The sequence below is a fragment of the Kryptolebias marmoratus genome, linkage group LG4 (assembly GCF_001649575.2).
Source record: "Kryptolebias marmoratus isolate JLee-2015 linkage group LG4, ASM164957v2, whole genome shotgun sequence".
NCBI lineage: Eukaryota > Metazoa > Chordata > Actinopteri > Cyprinodontiformes > Rivulidae > Kryptolebias > Kryptolebias marmoratus.
The window spans coordinates 20630294-20647186 of record NC_051433.1 but is presented as its reverse complement, the minus strand read 5'-3'; the positions used below and the strand labels follow the sequence as shown (position 1 = coordinate 20647186).

At 41.2% G+C, this 16893-nt stretch overlaps 1 protein-coding gene across 1 annotated transcript in view; it reads left to right on the top strand.

Annotated features, from left to right (window-relative positions):
* The first annotated feature begins 29 nt into the window (after nucleotides 1–29).
* Nucleotides 30–16893, top strand: part of LOC108244095 (A disintegrin and metalloproteinase with thrombospondin motifs 9) — a 49254-nt gene continuing 32390 nt past the window's right edge. Inside the window, exons 1-16 of the mRNA XM_017429990.3 lie at nucleotides 30–187; nucleotides 379–803; nucleotides 4922–5084; nucleotides 7743–8062; nucleotides 9698–9781; nucleotides 9870–9994; nucleotides 10172–10212; nucleotides 10316–10421; nucleotides 12230–12376; nucleotides 12786–12927; nucleotides 13420–13524; nucleotides 14429–14574; nucleotides 14956–15137; nucleotides 15265–15401; nucleotides 16073–16190; nucleotides 16367–16462. Of these exons, the coding sequence (XP_017285479.1) occupies nucleotides 91–187; nucleotides 379–803; nucleotides 4922–5084; nucleotides 7743–8062; nucleotides 9698–9781; nucleotides 9870–9994; nucleotides 10172–10212; nucleotides 10316–10421; nucleotides 12230–12376; nucleotides 12786–12927; nucleotides 13420–13524; nucleotides 14429–14574; nucleotides 14956–15137; nucleotides 15265–15401; nucleotides 16073–16190; nucleotides 16367–16462 (2434 nt within the window). The 5' untranslated portion in view covers nucleotides 30–90. The remainder of the gene's footprint in view (nucleotides 188–378; nucleotides 804–4921; nucleotides 5085–7742; nucleotides 8063–9697; nucleotides 9782–9869; nucleotides 9995–10171; nucleotides 10213–10315; nucleotides 10422–12229; nucleotides 12377–12785; nucleotides 12928–13419; nucleotides 13525–14428; nucleotides 14575–14955; nucleotides 15138–15264; nucleotides 15402–16072; nucleotides 16191–16366; nucleotides 16463–16893) is intronic.

Here is a 16893-nt window from a genome sequence, read left to right as displayed (position 1 = left end):
CCCCCCCCCCCCCCCCTCTCTCTCTCTCTTTCTCTCTCTCTCTCTCTCTCACTCTCTATCTCTCTCTCTCTCCTCTGAACGTGGACAATCATGCATGTGCTCTTCTGGGGCTTGGGCTTCCTTCTGTTCCCGGATTTCTTGAATGTAGTCGCATCCACGGGGAGATTGCTTTGGAGTTCACGCGCAGGTAACGCATAAATAATTCACTTCTGGGACCGCTTTCTCTGCCCGGAGGCAGGGAATGAATGGAGCACATGACTCTGTGAAGTTCACTGACTTTCCCTCTGCAGTGCTGTGAAGTCACAGATTAACGCACTGATGTCCAAAACCTCCGACGCGCCTTTGACTTGAACTAACCCATTCATTCTCTCTCCACAGCGAAAGAGGAGGTCGGCGCTTATGAGATTGTGACGCCGCAGCGGGTGAATGAAGCCGGTGACAAGCTCCCCACCAGCGCGCACTTCAGGAGGAAGAGACGAAGTCTGGACGAAGTTTGGACGGAGCACTGGGACTCGGAGAACATCCACTACAGGATATCTGCCTTCGGGAAACACTATCACCTCAACCTGTCGCAGGACTCGGGATTTATCGCGCCGCTGTACACTGTGACTGTGCTCGGAGCGCCCCAAGGAGCGAACAGAACAGATGCGGAGGGAGAGGAGCGGGAGAGGGAGAGGGAGCGGGAGGGGGAGGAAGAGGAGGAGGAAGAGGAGGAGGACACGGAGTTGAGGCACTGCTTTTACAGAGGACATGTAAACGCACAGGAACAACACGCCGCGGTCATCAGCCTGTGCTCCGGACTGGTGAGTGTTTTTTTTACGCACGGTCAGAACTCAGAGCGCGCAGGATCCCTTCACATCTGGGTGTGCTTACTTTCCCCCACTACATACGTTTATGAGCCACTACCTCTACTGAACTGACATTTCTAGAAAACTTTATTTTAAACTTTGCGCGCGCTCTGCTCCCCCCCTCCACCCNCCCACCACCACCCCCAAAACACACACATTTACGCGCAGTGCCCCTTGTTTAAATATGCCCAGCACGCTGAGAATCATTCCACGGGTTACATGAACCTGTCATAAAATGAAGAGTGCTCTGCCTGGATCCAACATCCAGTGCCAAGTTCAGTGGACACTCCGTGTCTCCGCGAGTTGGTGACGTCTTTACGCACGCTCGTGCAGCGAGAGTCACGGCCGGCACTGACGTCATGACAAACTGATTCAACTCCCAGCGCTGCTGCAGCAGCACGAGTTTCTGCGGGGATCAAAAGTGCACGCTATTTATAGAAATCACAAAAAAAGGTGATACATTTCAACGGGCGGTGAAATCTTTTTCTAAATGAAAAATGAGGAGGAAAATGCTTTGAATTATCTTTTTATATAGAGACAATTTATTCCAGAAATCAGAGCACTGTACAGAAGACAAGACCAGTCCAAATCATGAATCTAATTCAGGTCTGGATTTAAATCCAATACAGTCGATTCACTTCCTTTTATAATACAATACATTCACATACAGTTTATAAAGTATCAATCTGTAAAAGTTATCTATCTTGGGAAAGAAAGCTCTGCCCTCCAAACTTTAGAAACCACAAGTAAACCTGCAGGTTGAGAGCAAAGTGTTCTGTTAGGAAAATAAGGAACAAGAAGGTCTTTAATATACGGTGAAGCTTGATTGTTTAGAGCTTTGTATGTTAGAAACTCACATTTATGGTCCATATGTTAGTGTTTGTTTAAGACCACATGCATTCTCAAACAGCCATTGTTGGTTTTATTAATTAGTTTTTTTCCTGAACATCTTAGAAAAATATGACAAAATATGACAGGCCCACCAAAGATCGGTTTCTTGCACAGTGGCAAAAGTAGTTTTTTGCTGTTAGAAATGTGCACGTGAAGCAAAGTGCAATGTTTTCAGTTGATCGTAACATTGGTGTCTTCTAATGTGACTCTGGCCTGTACCAAGCTGGTGCCGATGTTTCCACCTCCTGATGGTTGTTCACAAGTCAAATGTTGCTGGGTTGGCACAAAGCTTATCTCCAGCATCGCAGACCTCTAAGTCATGCTTGGCGCACCTTCTGAAATACACAGGCTCTGAGGCCAAAAACATTCATTCTCAGGGTTGTCCTGATAAGTCATCACAGGTCTGCTTTGATTCCTTTCCTCGTGTTTTAAGCATCATTCGTAAATGCATGCAAATTTGCTCATTTCACCCATTTATAAGAACGTGTTTATCTCCAGATTGCAAATTTGTTCCAACAACTTGTAAATCGCAAAGCACGTTTGTAGACAAGTTGGAACGTTTTCTAAAATGCACCGATTCCACATGTGTTTTGTTCAGCTTAAACTTTTCTGTTAACAGATGTAAGGACGAAGGAAATGCTTTCCTTGTTTAGAAAACCTAAATCTAGAAGTAGAACATAGTGGCACACTCGGATTAAAACAACAGCAGACCCAAAAAGTCAATAAATCCACAACTCAAACTTTGCATAACTGTGGAGTGGCATCTACCTAAGGTTTAGTCTTCTACCACTGCGTGCCAAAATCCATCAGGGAATTCTTCTACTCTACATAATACTGTGATACAATTTGATCAGAGGAAGTCTGAAGGGGTAAAGACCAAAGCTGCAAACCAATGCTGAATTTCAAGCCTTCAGGCAGTGCTGCATGAAAAATCATCACACTAGTGTTAATAATATAGCCACATGGGAGTGGGGTTACTTTGAAAAATCGCTGTCACTCAACACAGTCTCCTGCTCCATCCATAAAAGTAACTTGAAACTGTGTTATGCATGCAGGAAGCCATATATCAACTCTGCACGGAAACACTGCGGAGCTCTCTGGGTTTGAGCTCCTCTGAGATAAACAGAAGGACTTGAGGGATTTTGGTTTGGAGGAAAAAAAAAACAACAACTTTGGGGTCTTTTTGGAAAAGGTGAAAAAGACTATACAGTCAGTTATCAGCAAAAGGTGCAAACACCAGTGGCTGTGATGGGATACAAGGGACAGTGCTGACGGGCATCTTTGTGAAGATACTTATCTAAAACTAAATATTGGTGACACACTTTTATCTTATCTTTCCCCATGAGAATGCAGAGAAGTAAATTTACAAATATGAAGAGACTACTAAAAAGATGACTTCTTTTCCCATGAGGTCCAGTTGGGCAATATGCTGCAAATCTTTGTGTACAACTTCCAACCGCAGGGTTTCTGGGATTTTGTGTTTTATTGACACGCTTGCCTGCATCCCAGGTCTGTCTCTTATTCGAAATGTCCAACTCATCATGAAGACTAGAAGGAGATGGCAACCACAGGACTGCTGAGCAGCTCACATCTTGTACCCAGCCATGAATGAAGACAGATTGCTCTTTTAAAACCGCAATAAAAAGTATCCTCAGTTTATAGGTGAACAGACTGAAAAGATTAGGCCTAATTTGGCCTGTTTAATATTACATTCTATATTTAATACATGTTATTTTTAAATGATATTTATTTTAACCTCCATTTAACCTGAGCTTTTGTTTGGTGTGCATTTTTAATTTCCCCTTAGCCTCATAAACATTTTAATGATGAGAAGTAAAGCAATTCAAAAATTGCATGTATTTAAAAAAATACAAAATAAAATTAAAAGCTAGTCTCATTGAATAAGGACAACTTGTCTAAGTTGTACAGGATAAAACAATATGGTGCCAAAAACCAAAGTCCTCACAGGAGAACGCACAACCTCAAGAAGTTAATCATGTTTAATTATGTTAATTTTCTTGCAAAATATTGGAAATGACAATCTGTAATTCTAAAAACGTAGTTGCACGTTGCAGTCCCGATTTGCAGGGTATTTGTGTGTATTTGATGTATATCCATTCTGTATACTGGTGATAAATGTTTGTAGGAAAAAAAATAAGATAAACCTTTTGTATATGGTTAGTGAAAGAAAACATTAAAAGAAACACCTAGAACTTTAATAAACGTGAGCACCCCATCAAACCCCACCCCTTGCACGCCAGAAGAGGCCCTCACACGGGCTGGAAGTGCCCCACGGGCCAGCAGTTGAAGATCACTGATATAAATGAAAGGAAGGGTGATGTCCCTCAGTGGTAAACATGGCACTCTCAGCTTTGTTTGACTGTGTCGCTGAAGTCAAACCCCACATTTGTTTATGTCTTCTAAACACAATGACGGTGTTCATTGAAGACACTTTAAAGCCGTCTCTGTCATGGTTTGGTATTTTCAGTTTGTTGTGTTTGATTATTGTCTTGTTTCAGTTTAGTTTTCCTGTTCATGCCCTGTCACTCTCCACCTCCCCAGTACTTTTCCTGTTAGGTCTGCCACGCCCATCTCCACCTGCTGGTAATTGTTTCTCACTCACCTGTGTCCATTTTTCTCATTATCCTCTGTCTTTAAGTACCGGTCTTTCTCATTCACTAGTCACTGGATCATTCCGCTTTGTCTGCTCGTTGCCATGCCATGTCCCTGCCTTTCATCTAGTTGTGGATTTTGTTATTGTTAGTTTTTGCTGCCTCGTCAGCCTTTTGTTTTGTTAGTTTTATTTTAATAAATTTGTTTTTGTTCCTTTAAAAACTATGCGTCTGCGTTCTGGGTTCGCCGCCATCTCTCCGTCTCCTGACAGTCTCTTTGTTCCCATTTCTATCAAATAAAGACCCCAATAAAGTCACAAATCATAAATGTAAGTTTTGCCACAATTTTGAAAGATGCCAAACTTTTCTTGAAGGGGGTTTGTGTTCCCCTCAACGAATAAATGACATTAGATTTGTATGACAACTCACTTAGCTCACATCAAAACTGTTTTTGCACTCATGTATCCTGTGACTCCTCCGTTTTTCCTCCCATTGAAGTTCAGAAATATTTACAGAAACCAGACAGATGGCGACTAACTGCTCTGCGTTTTTCTTTCCGCTGCTTTCTAGCTCGGCACTTTCAGGTCTCCAGATGGGGAGTATTTTGTGGAGCCCCTGCACAGCTATCAAGGGGAACACTACGAGGAAGAACACACAAAACCTCATATCGTGTACAGGAAACGTGCATCCAAGAATCACACGTCTGAAGACACCTCAGCTTGTGACACTTCAGGTGTGGCACACGTTCCACAATGCATGCAGTTTTTTTTTCCATTGACAAATGCTCCCAATATTGCAAAAAAAAAAAAAAAATGCAACACAAAAAACTCAAAAACCTTCACACATGTGCTGCTCTGTGACTACAGCTGGTTTCACTGTTCGTCAGCTGACCTAAATATCTGCTCCAGTCACCCCTCACCCTGTTAGTGATGCTGCCTGGGAGCAGGGACCTCCCAGTGGCTGTGCTTCAAAACAGTGTGTGCATGTGGTCGTTTTTTTTTTGTGTGTTTTTATGTGCGTGGAAGGAAGTGTGTGGTTTGCAAAGGGGAGAATTTTTCCATATGTGTGTGTAAGTTCCCACGGACACGATCAGGTGTAAAACAGGCTCCAATCTCAGCTGCAACGGGAGCCGCTTATGCAATAGAGACAAAACTTAAAAAGCTTTATAAAAATGATCCCAGTCTTGATTGGAAATAATTCAATAAGAAGAGTAGATAAGAACAATACATTTCTATCTTATAAATAAAACTATTCTTGGGCTGAACATGATTGAGACCTGGCTATAACCTGGAGCGTAACGGCTGAATTAAAGTGAAAGTACAGCGTAAGAAAGACTTCTGAATGTTGCAGTTCCTGCAGCCTCGTCACAGCAGTGAGGAAGTTTTTTCAGCTCTCACAGAGGACAAAAAAAATAATCATTTTGGAGGTTCACCCTTGTATCGCCCCATCTCAGTTTACTGGCTGAACTTCCTGTTGACTCTTGTACTTCCTCTGTTTCTTTGATAAGCAGCTCGAGTGGACCCTACACCACGAGCGCGTTGTGTAAACTGTATAATGGCAAAGTAATGCCAACTTAAAAGAGCCAAATAATCAAAACAAAGTCAAATAAATGTTGAGTGTTTCTTTGTCCTTGTCTCCCGGAGATTGTTGTGCAGAGGTAGGGTAGTCGCTGTGTGTGGAAATGTTTGTGTATTTTTTCTGGTTCCACAATTCAACCCAGGTAGACATTCAGCGAATGTTAGAAAACATAACCTCGAGGAACATACATTACACAAAAAGACATTTGTAGTCGAAAAAGCATTTAAGCCTCCACAATTTTGTTTCAGAAACATTTTTACTTACTTTTACTTTTTGCAGGTTGAATGTTATTGAAAGACTGATTTCTATAAATGCGTTCGATGAGCTTTCAGCTAATAATTGTAGTTTATGTAGCATGTAGTGTGTGCTTTCACTTCTAAATCTGAAACTTTTGTAATTACGTGAACTAAACTGTTCAAGAAACAGGCAATTAATGTTTGTCATGGAAACTGTAAATCCCCCCTTTGATCGTAAATTTCCATCTTTACAATTTAGAGAACAAAGCTCCTCAAAGGTTCTCCTGAGGAGTTCTTGTTCACAAGGTAAACAGGATGAAATCAACACGGCGTTACTGCAGAAGTCATAATTATCAGAGGATGATCAGGGGAGTTCTGGATGTTTCAAGTCTTGCACTTGCAGATGTTGGTGTAAATTAATGAATGTAAAAAATTATTTTTAGTTTTGTCAAATCAGCCAAGTTTTCAGTCAGAGTGATTTCAAAAATGCTGGACCAGCAGGCACCTGTTTAACTCCAAGGTCCTACAGTAACACACACATTTGTGATTCTAATTGTTACATGAGTTTATTATAAAATGCAGTGGGAGTGGAACCTTTTGAAACTTAATTGAAACTTTTTGTTGCTGTTTCTTTACAATTATTTTGGTTTCCTGTCCCCATTAATGACAGGCAATCATATAACTGCCTGTGTGTGTGTCTTAATTAGTCTGGCTATTAGCACAAGACCTGTCAGAAAGTCATGATTGGATGTACATCTATAACTGATTAACCTTTGGAATCAACGTGATTCAAGATGGCTGCCACAGCTCATCAACCTTAGCAAACACAAAAAAGGCTATAACGCAGTCATTTTACAGCTCTTGAGCTTTGGTGTGGTAGTCGCTGAGAGTCATCCCCGCCACATAATCCAAGCCTTAACAGATTTTAGTTTAAAACTTTGACGATGCACAGTGATGGGTGATGCATACTCCTTTACAGCATGAGCGTATCACGCGTTTGTCTTTTTTTAATTTCTTCAATTTCATTGTGTTTTTTTTTTTAGAATGTGAGTTGAAGCTGAAAAGAATGGAAGACAGATGTAATCTTTTGTGACCTTCTGTGGTTTTAAGCCTTAAAAATTGTTTTTCTCCTAATAGATCATAAAACAAGTCTTGAGAGGTTTTGGTTCTCACTTACAGAGCAGCCCAATCAGTGTACATGCAAAGCAGTTTGTTACTTTTGTTTTTTTTGTGGATTTTTTATGGATGCGCTTCAGGCTTACATAGCCTGAACTCCTTGCCCTTTTTTCCCCCCCTGGTTTCAAAGCGAAGGGAGAGAGAGAAAAAAAGGTACTTCAGTCAGTATTCATCTGTCAACACAATCTTTGAGCAGCGATAAACATAACAGAGAAAGAGGCAGCAACATAAAGCCAACTCACAGCATGCATCTGCAGTGTTAAAGCCATAACCCATAAATGTTGCTTCACTGAAACCACATCCTCTTGACAAACAATGATTAAGATTTTGTCTTTTTTTTTCCCCCCCGAGTGTGTATTTATTTATGTGTGTCCTTATTCCCCTCTGGTTTCTCACTTTAGGACACAAACACAGACATAAGAGACACAAGCTGAAGAGAACGCCAGCCGCTGTCTCCGAGCCTGAAGTCGGCCCCGGCGTGTTCAGAGACCTGGAGTCTCTGAGCGCCAGCCTGACCGGTAACGCTCTGCTCAGATCAGAGCGGGGCATTACCAGCACTAGACTGTCAAATGATAGCAGTGGGGACTTGGGACCTCACAGGAGATCAAAGCGCTTCCTCTCCTACCCGCGCTTTGTTGAAGTCATGCTGGTCGCCGACAGCAAAATGGTGGAGCATCACGGCAGCAACCTGCAGCACTACATCCTCACGTTAATGTCAATAGTAAGTTTGGCTGTGGTGAAAGGAGTCGTGTGAAGTTTGGTGCAGACTGTGTGTACCTGTTCTGGCTTCGCTGTTTGTGCTGCAGGTCAGTCAGTCACCCTTTGAAGGTGACTTGTGGTCGGGAAAAGGGCAGCTCAGGGCAGGGGTAAACAGCTCCTTTTAAAAGGAGGGTGTAAAAAAAAAGGACAACTGGAGGGAGAGTCGGTCTGACAGCTTTGATAAATGCTAAAAAATAAGCTCAGGTATGTTGCAAAGACCACTTACTCCCAGCCACTTCAAACAGCAGCTTCCGCAGGCTTCTGGGGCCAGCGGTCTTCAGGGGGAGGTTGAGATGACCTATATTTTGTTCTTGGCTAAGGCTTCTTTTTTTCTCAGTGGCTCCGGCTATTTTTTTATGCCTTTTGAAACTGCAGGCAGGGAGCTAAAACTAAGGTTACTAGTAAATGCAGTGCCAATTCTGAAACAGTTGGGACATTATGTAAAAAGTAAATAAAAACTGAATGCAATGATTTTCAAATCTCCTCAACCCATATTTTATTTCCAATGAAACATATTAAACATATCAAATGGGTAAATTAATACATTTTACCATTTTAGGGGGAAAAAAAAAGCTCATTCTGAATTTGAATTTGATGGTATCAACAACAAAAGGCTGTAAAGGTAAGTTGCATGGATAAGAAACGGCTAGAGAAGCATTTTGCAACAAATTATGGTAATTTTCTACAGGTCAGTAAGAGGACCTGGTATAAAAAGAGCATTTTAGAGAGGCTGAATCTCTCAGAATTAAAGATAGGCAGAGGTTCACCTGTCTGAAAAAAATTGTCTAAAAATAGTTGAACTGTTTCAGAATAATGTTCCTCAATGAAAAATTGAATATACCATCATCTACAGTACATAATATCATTAAAAGCTTTTAATAATATGTAGAAATCTTTGAACTCAAAAGACGAGACTAAAAGTCAACGTTGGATGTCCGTCGTCTTCAGGCCCTCAGGCGATGCTGCATTAGAACCAGGTCTGATTCTGTTCTGGACTCAGGAACACTTCCACAGATCACTGTCTGTAAACACAGCTCACTGAGCTGTCCACAGATGCAGGTTAAAGCTCTATCAGGCAAAGAAGAAGTCCTATGTGAACACCATCCAGAAACGCTGCTGTCTTCTCTGAGACCCTTCACTAATTGAAAACATTTGAAAAATCCAGCAAAGACTGAGACCTGTTGAACAGCTAGAATCCTCCATCAGACCAGAATGGGACAACATTCCCTCCAAAACCTCCAGCAGCTGCTCTCCTCAGCTTCTAGATGTTGATAAGAGGAGAGATGCTTCACAGTGGGGGAACATGGCTCTGTCCCAACCTTTTTGAGATGTGCTGCTGCCATAAGATTCAAAGTTTCATTCTTTTTTCCTCAAAATAATACAGTTTCTTAGTTTCAACATTTGGTATATTTACTATGGTACATTTGCAAATCATTGCAATCTGTTTTTATTTACATTTTACACAATGTCCAAACTTTTTTTGCTGTTGGCATAGTATATTTGCCTTTTAAATACAAACAGATATTGAGCTTGTCATTAAAATTGGTCTCATGTTGAAATGATGCATTTTAAGTTGCAGTTTGTCTTCTTTCTTCAGGTCTCATCCATCTACAAGGATCCCAGCATAGGCAACCTGATTAATATTGTGATTGTTAAGTTAGTGATCATAAACAACGAGCTGGTAAGTTTTGTTGCTTTCACCCCATTTAGTGTAAGCGTTTCCGTCTGAAGGTGACGCTTTCTTTTGTCCGCTTTTGCGTGTTTCTCAGGACGGTCCAGTCATCTCCTTTAATGCACAGACCACTTTAAAGAACTTCTGCATCTGGCAGCAGAGTCAGAATGTCTTGGATGATAGCCACCACTCCCATCACGACACGGCCATCCTTATCACCAGGTGCAAGCGAACGATCCAGATTCCTTCTCCGTCTAGGCCACTTTGAACATGCTTTTAAGTCTCTGAAAGATCGGAATTATCCAATAAACAAGAGGTTTAGTGCATGATCAAAGAGTTGGCTCTAAAGTTTGCTTGTTTGCCATTGACCATGACCTGTTTTCTTCATTTTCCCCACAGGCAAGACATCTGCAGAGCGAGGGATAAGTGTGACACCTTAGGTGAGTGGATTTTATTTTATTTTATTTTTATAATGAGTTGAGCTGCAGTCATTGTGACGATTGCATGATTAAGGAAGGCTGACGTGTGTCTCGTGTTGCTCAGGACTCGCAGAGCTGGGCACAGTGTGTGATCCGTACAGGAGCTGCAGCATCAGCGAGGACAATGGGCTCAGCACGGCGTTCACGATCGCCCACGAACTCGGCCACGTGTGAGTACACCGATCGGGCTTCTGCTCAGTGTTTACACCAGCTTGCTCCAAACATGAGAAGCTCTTGGCTTTATTTAGACAATAATAAAATTTTCCTTTGAATTCAGACATGGAAACTAAAGAAAATAAATATTAAAAAATACTGCATAACATACCACACATGGATTCATTTTTTGCCTTCTCAGTTTTTGTTGTTGTTGTTGTTGTTGAGGTTTTTGTGTACCTTCTGCCTCCCCAAACAAGTCTGTCTTTCATTTCGAGACAGAAAAGAGATTGGTTTGTTTCTCAGAGTTAAAATAAAACCACTGCTTGCTTTTCTCTTGGTGTACATCAAACTCTGGAAAATCCAAAGTTCGGAGTCACCCTGAACTGGGGGTGTTAGTTTTCTACAGCTGAGACTGTTACAGGCTGTTATTTAGTCCTTGAGAGGTGAACAGCTTAGCAGCAGGCAGTGTGATGCTGCAGCTGTACACCATCAGCAGAGACTGCATTATGCCTCTTTGCATGAGCTTATAATCTGTCCCTTATTAAAGCTGCCAGTGCTCAAGCATTGAAGCCAGCTAATTATTACTCTGTTAATCTTCTATTTCCATCAAGAATATTGATTTGCTACCCATCCCACAGTTTTGTATAAATTCATACAAAATGTGCGGCTCGATCAGAAATAATGTGATATGACTTTTGGGAGCACTACACCAATAATAATAATAATCAATAATAGAAATTTGGCAAAACGAGTGAGAAAACTTGGGCCTCTTTGGAGCTCTACAGCTCAGGCAGACTTCACACTATAATCATCCTTCAAAGTTTAAATGAGTCACAGAAAATTGGGCTTTAAATAACTGAACTGGCATTTTGATATATTTCACAGTTTTTACATGATGGAGTTTAAGTTTTTTTTTGTTTTTACCACAAATTGTTAAACTTACAATGTGATGATGTCACATATAAACTTCTAAACATTTGTAAAAATCTGCTTATTTCCACAAACTTGACACTTCTTATACAGTTTATTTGTCGAAACGTAGACAATTTTGTCATCTTTCACCCAGTGTGTCTCACACAGCCATAGAAATCATGTTGTTTTCTCAAATCTCCGCAGCGTGCAGCGTACACACATCTTAACTCTTACTGACTTCCACTGTGTTGGAGCTCAGAATTTGTTTCTTCAAAACCTAAAGTGAAGTTTTTTGAACTTGTCACATTTCTCACATTAAACACTGCAAACACGTAAAAAATTAACAGACGCTTCTGTGAATTAAGATTAAGATGTACATTTTTTTTCAATACAATTAATAGATTTTGCACACTTACCTTTCATTTGAGGCTTCATTGCTCCTTTGCTTTCCTGTCTGCCAGTCTTGTTAAGAGTGCTATCAGGGAGTGAAAGACACAGGTGTGTTGTTACCATGGTGACTCTAATGAGCCACTAGCAGCAGCTTTAACATTTCTTTTGATCTCGATTCTCTTTCCACGGCTTATAGAGTTCATACATGAGCTTAGTTTGTTACAGAAGTGAATGTTGGGTTCTTTTTAATGCAAATACTTGTGAAGTAGTTTCCCAAAGCCAGTATTACAGAAACAGTGGAAATAAATCTCTCCTTGTAAGTCATGCTAAAGAAATGTTAAAAGTTTATTTGCATACATTGGTGGAGAAAAACAAATAAGAAAACTTTAAAGTCTTTTCCAGAAACAAATATTGCTTCAAATCTGGATTTTTAAGAAAGCTGACAGAAAACTGCTTCATTTTTCATACCTTTTTCTGTAATGTGGTTTTTCATCTGCTTGAACATATTTTTTTTTTCCAGGTTCAACATGCCTCATGATGACAGTAACAAGTGTAAGGAGGACGGAGTTAAGATCCAGCAACACGTGATGGCTCCCACGCTTAATTACAACACAAACCCTTGGATGTGGTCCAAATGTAGCAGGAAGTACATCACAGAGTTTCTAGAGTAGGTCATACTGCTTTCTTCATCACTGTTACTAGTGTGCATCTTGCAGGATGTAAAAAAAAAAAAAAAAGAATCAAATCAACTTTGGAAATCTGGTCAAATGGTAGATTTCTTTAAATACTGCAACCATGTATGTACGGTGTTGGTAGGTTTTCTTTTGCAACAGCGAAAATCAGAAGCCACAGAAAAATGTTACTGTAAGATCCTCCTCAAAGCCAGGCAGTGTAGAGTTCTCCCCTCTGAGGTCTTGAGGTATTTTTTATTTACAGCTAAGAAGACGCTTGTCAAGATGTATATGTACAGAAAAATGACCAACTCCAGCTGTACTGAGTGTTTTCTGTCTGTTTGTGTCTCTTGTTTCTTCCTCTCTTTTTTTTCTTTAAGTCAATTCATTTTTATTTCTTAATAGCACAGGATACGGTGAGTGCTTGCTCGACGAGCCCGTTTCTAGGCCGTACAGTCTCTCGCATCAGCTGCCCGGGCGGATATACAGTGTCAATAAACAGTGCGAGTTGATATTTGGGCCTGGAACGCAGGTGTGCCCTTACATGGTGAGTGGAGTCAGCTGGAGGGTTGATGTTGTTGTGATATCGAGGCGGGATCGAGGTTGTTGACTAAATTTAAACAGTTTGAAGACACTGATGTCACTTGCTGTAGCTAAAGACATCACGATTCTCTGTGAAACACATGTAAGATGAAAAATGATTCAATATTAGCCTGTTAAACGTAATATGAGGACTTCTTAGGCAAGAGGAATAATTAAAATAGGATCTAATCGTAATTTGTTTTCATAAATGCTAAAAATAAGCCTCCAAAATCTGTCCAACGCAGGGAATTTTTAGTTTAATGATTTCTGACAGCACTGAAAAGCCTTGTAGGCCAGTGGCTGCGAAACACCTGACTGATGCAGTGTACCGAGTCACCCGTAGATATTATATCTCACATTTCCTAATGTGAGGTAAACAAACTGTTCAAACATGTGGAATGTGGATGAGGAACCAGCAATAACATAGATTGTTTGCACTTGTGTGTGTGTTCATTAGACTCAGTGTCGGAGGCTGTGGTGCACCAGTCCAGAGGGAGCCCAGAGGGGCTGCAGGACGCAGCACATGCCGTGGGCAGATGGCACCGACTGCTCGTCTGGAAAGGTAAATGTCATGTAGACTGAAGGAATGACAGATGACAATGTTTTTCATAGAAACAACGGGTTCTGGAAAAAAAAAAAAGCCTCTGCTTAGATGACTTGTTAGCTCATCAGTCCATGTCTCAATATTTCACCAAACGGAGGTCGTTCAAAAAGCTATCCACAGCAGGTAAGATGTTAATTGTTCATAGGAATTAATATCTTGCCACCGCATGAAAACGCAACATGTTTATTGTTTATGGTTTAATACTTACATTACTCTTTTTTTAGAGACTCGCAGCCACACAGTTGTTCACATTTCTTATAATATGATTTGCAAATTGACATAACTAAGACAGATGTACCAATATTTGCTGAAAATGACCTTTCCATTGGATTGAGCACGCTTATAAACCTGAAAGTGGTTGGCAAACAAACCTAGCACAAGGCTTTGAATAATGGTTTCTTCCTAGGCGGCTGTCACAGGGCAGCTTTGAATCAAAACTTCCTCACTAACATCTAGCTTTCCGTCTATAAGAATGAGGGGGACATGACCTGAAAGAGTAAAAAAAAAAGAGTAAAAGAAATAACTTAACGACATTAAAGACTTAAAATGAAAGTTGCGATATCATTCATTCAAATGGCGCTGAGATATATTTATTGACTTTTTTTGTTTCCTCCCAGCTGTGCTCAATCTCTCCTTTTTTTTCTTTTCTTTTGTCTGTTTGCTTCACTAATTTCTTCCAGATAATAGTCAAAGCTCAACGAAACAGAATGATTCGGTGCCAGATACTGTATATGGACACCATTTTTTGCTACACTGTTTGTTTAATTTTTCATAATTTTTCCGTTTTAATTTCTTCCTTCATTTTTTCTCATTGTACCTCTTCATTCATTGCTCTTCCCTCCTCCCTTCTCTGTCCTTGCAGCACTGCAAACATGGCCTGTGTATAGCCAGAGAGCAGGAAGCCAAGCCCGTGGAGGGAGCGTGGGGGGTTTGGAGTCCTTTCGGCACGTGTTCGCGGACGTGCGGCGGCGGCATAATGATAGCGATGCGCGAATGCAACCGACCCTTGTGAGTAGCCCGCCTCTTTGTAGTCACGCATGCCAGGTGAAGCTTGTTTCCATCCTCGCTGCTAAAGTCAGCGTTCCATAGATCAAACCTCTTTAAGGGGATTCTTTCCTTAGCATGTGTTTATTGAGTCAGGCCCTCTCAGATCTTAAACGGATGTTTCCAGGTTAACGCAGAGGTCACTCTGCGCCTTTCATCCTGGGTTAACTGAGTGAAAGAAAGAATCAAATGTAATGAGAAGGAGTTGGAGATGGGAAACAAATAGATGTGATCTAAGTAGGGATTGCCATAATATCTAATTCCACTGTGGGTAGAAAAATCTACTGTAAGCGTTTTTAGATGAGGCCAGCATCCGTCGTCTTACCTGGATGTTTTCACTCTCAGGCCGAGGAACGGAGGCATGTACTGTGTCGGCCGCCGGATGAAGTTTCGTTCTTGTAACTCGGAGCCCTGCTCTAAGCAAAAGAAGGACTTCAGGGAGGAACAGTGTGCTGCGTTTGATGGCAGGCACTTCAACATCAACGGTCTACCTCCGAATGTTCGCTGGGTGCCCAAATACAGCGGAAGTGAGAGTCCTTTCTCCCCCCTACTTACTAAGAGCCCCTTTTTGCTCATTGAATCATGCATAATGAAAGCCTTGCATTAAGTCTGATCTGTGTAAAGATTTGCTCTTGTTTTGTCTTCGTCTCTCAGTCCTGATGAAGGACAGGTGTAAGCTGTTCTGCCGAGTGGCAGGCAGCACGGCCTACTATCAGCTCAGGGACAGGGTCATCGATGGCACGCCATGTGGACCCGACACCAACGACATCTGTGTGCAGGGCCTGTGCAGGGTGAGGTTATTAATAGTTCTGATTTATTACGGTTTAAAATCATCACTTCTGTCAGTGACTGCAACTGTGTGGAGTTGATTTCCACATTCTTACAGCTAATGCATTCAGTCTTTTTGCTGAACCAGACTGTCTCCTCAAATGTTGATTTCTTTTTTTAAGTTTTGAACGCTTGATTGCTAACATACATGTTCACATCAATGTGCTTCTTAAAAGAAGCTGTGGGTTTTCCTGTGTACACACTGAACCACACACAGAGTTTAGATTTATCTGCGGCTCAGTTAAATTGCTCTTCTCCTGGCAGTTTTGATCCAAATAGTTGTCTGAAAAATAAAACAAATGTGTCTTCACTGCAGGCAGGGTGGTTTATTTCAAGTCACTTTATGTTTTTGTTCAACTTTACAGGATTTAAGTAAAGAGGCAATAATTAAAAATGTCCATATGTAACTATTTTAAAAGGTTAGATATGTTCTTAGGATTTGTTTGGTTTTGTTTTTTTTCTTAAAGAAATCAGTTACTGATTTAGAAGATGTTCTGTTAAGAGTGCTGCTACATTTGTGTGAATGAAAGAACATCCTTTTCTGTTTTGTTCTGGGATTTGTTTTTTATAACTTCATGCCCCCTTTTCTTTGTGTCACCACCACCTCCTCTGTTGCTGTGTTTTTCTCGAGCAGCAAGCAGGCTGCGATCATGTACTGAACTCTAAAGCCAGGAGAGACAAGTGTGGCGTGTGCGGAGGTGATAACTCTTCCTGCAAAACAGTCGCAGACACCTTCAACAACGTACACTACGGTGAGCTACAACCTCGTTTATAACCCCATCAGTCTCGCACATATAAAAGACGGTGGCTTTTATTGCACTTGTCATCGTGACACATTTGTTGTTGCGTCAGAAGAACAGCCCTGATGTGCCCTTTTGCTTGCGTAGCCACAGAAATGGGTGTACTTACGATCTGAACGTGTTTACAGGCTATAATGAAGTAGTCCGAATCCCCAGTGGTGCTACAAACATAGATGTGCGTCAGCACAGCTACTCAGGGAAGCCGGAGGATGACAACTACCTCGGTGAGAAGATTCTACAAATTTGTCTTGTGGTTTTACTTTTTATTCATGATGTTTTCTGGATCTGGAGGAGGAAAGACCTCTTCTCTTACTGTCATGCTCTTCTCTGCTTGCCTGTTGAGGTAAAAGTAAAAGTTCAGATCTTATTGTAAAGTCCTATACTGTAAAGAAGCTAGCATGGTGTGTGCACTAAACTTTTAATGAGCCAGTCTGTGCATGCATTTCCACCACGGTCAGTCAGTTTGTCAGCTTTCATGTCTTCTGTGTTCCTCGATGGCATGCTGCTTATATAAATGTAGGTCAACTTGCACATTTTTGCATAAATCTTTCTTTTGTAACTGTGTCTGCATTTGCATATAGCTTGACTATATGCATTCAGTCTGACATGCATCACTCTTCACTGACTGTATTTATGTAATTTTTTTTAGGTGTGA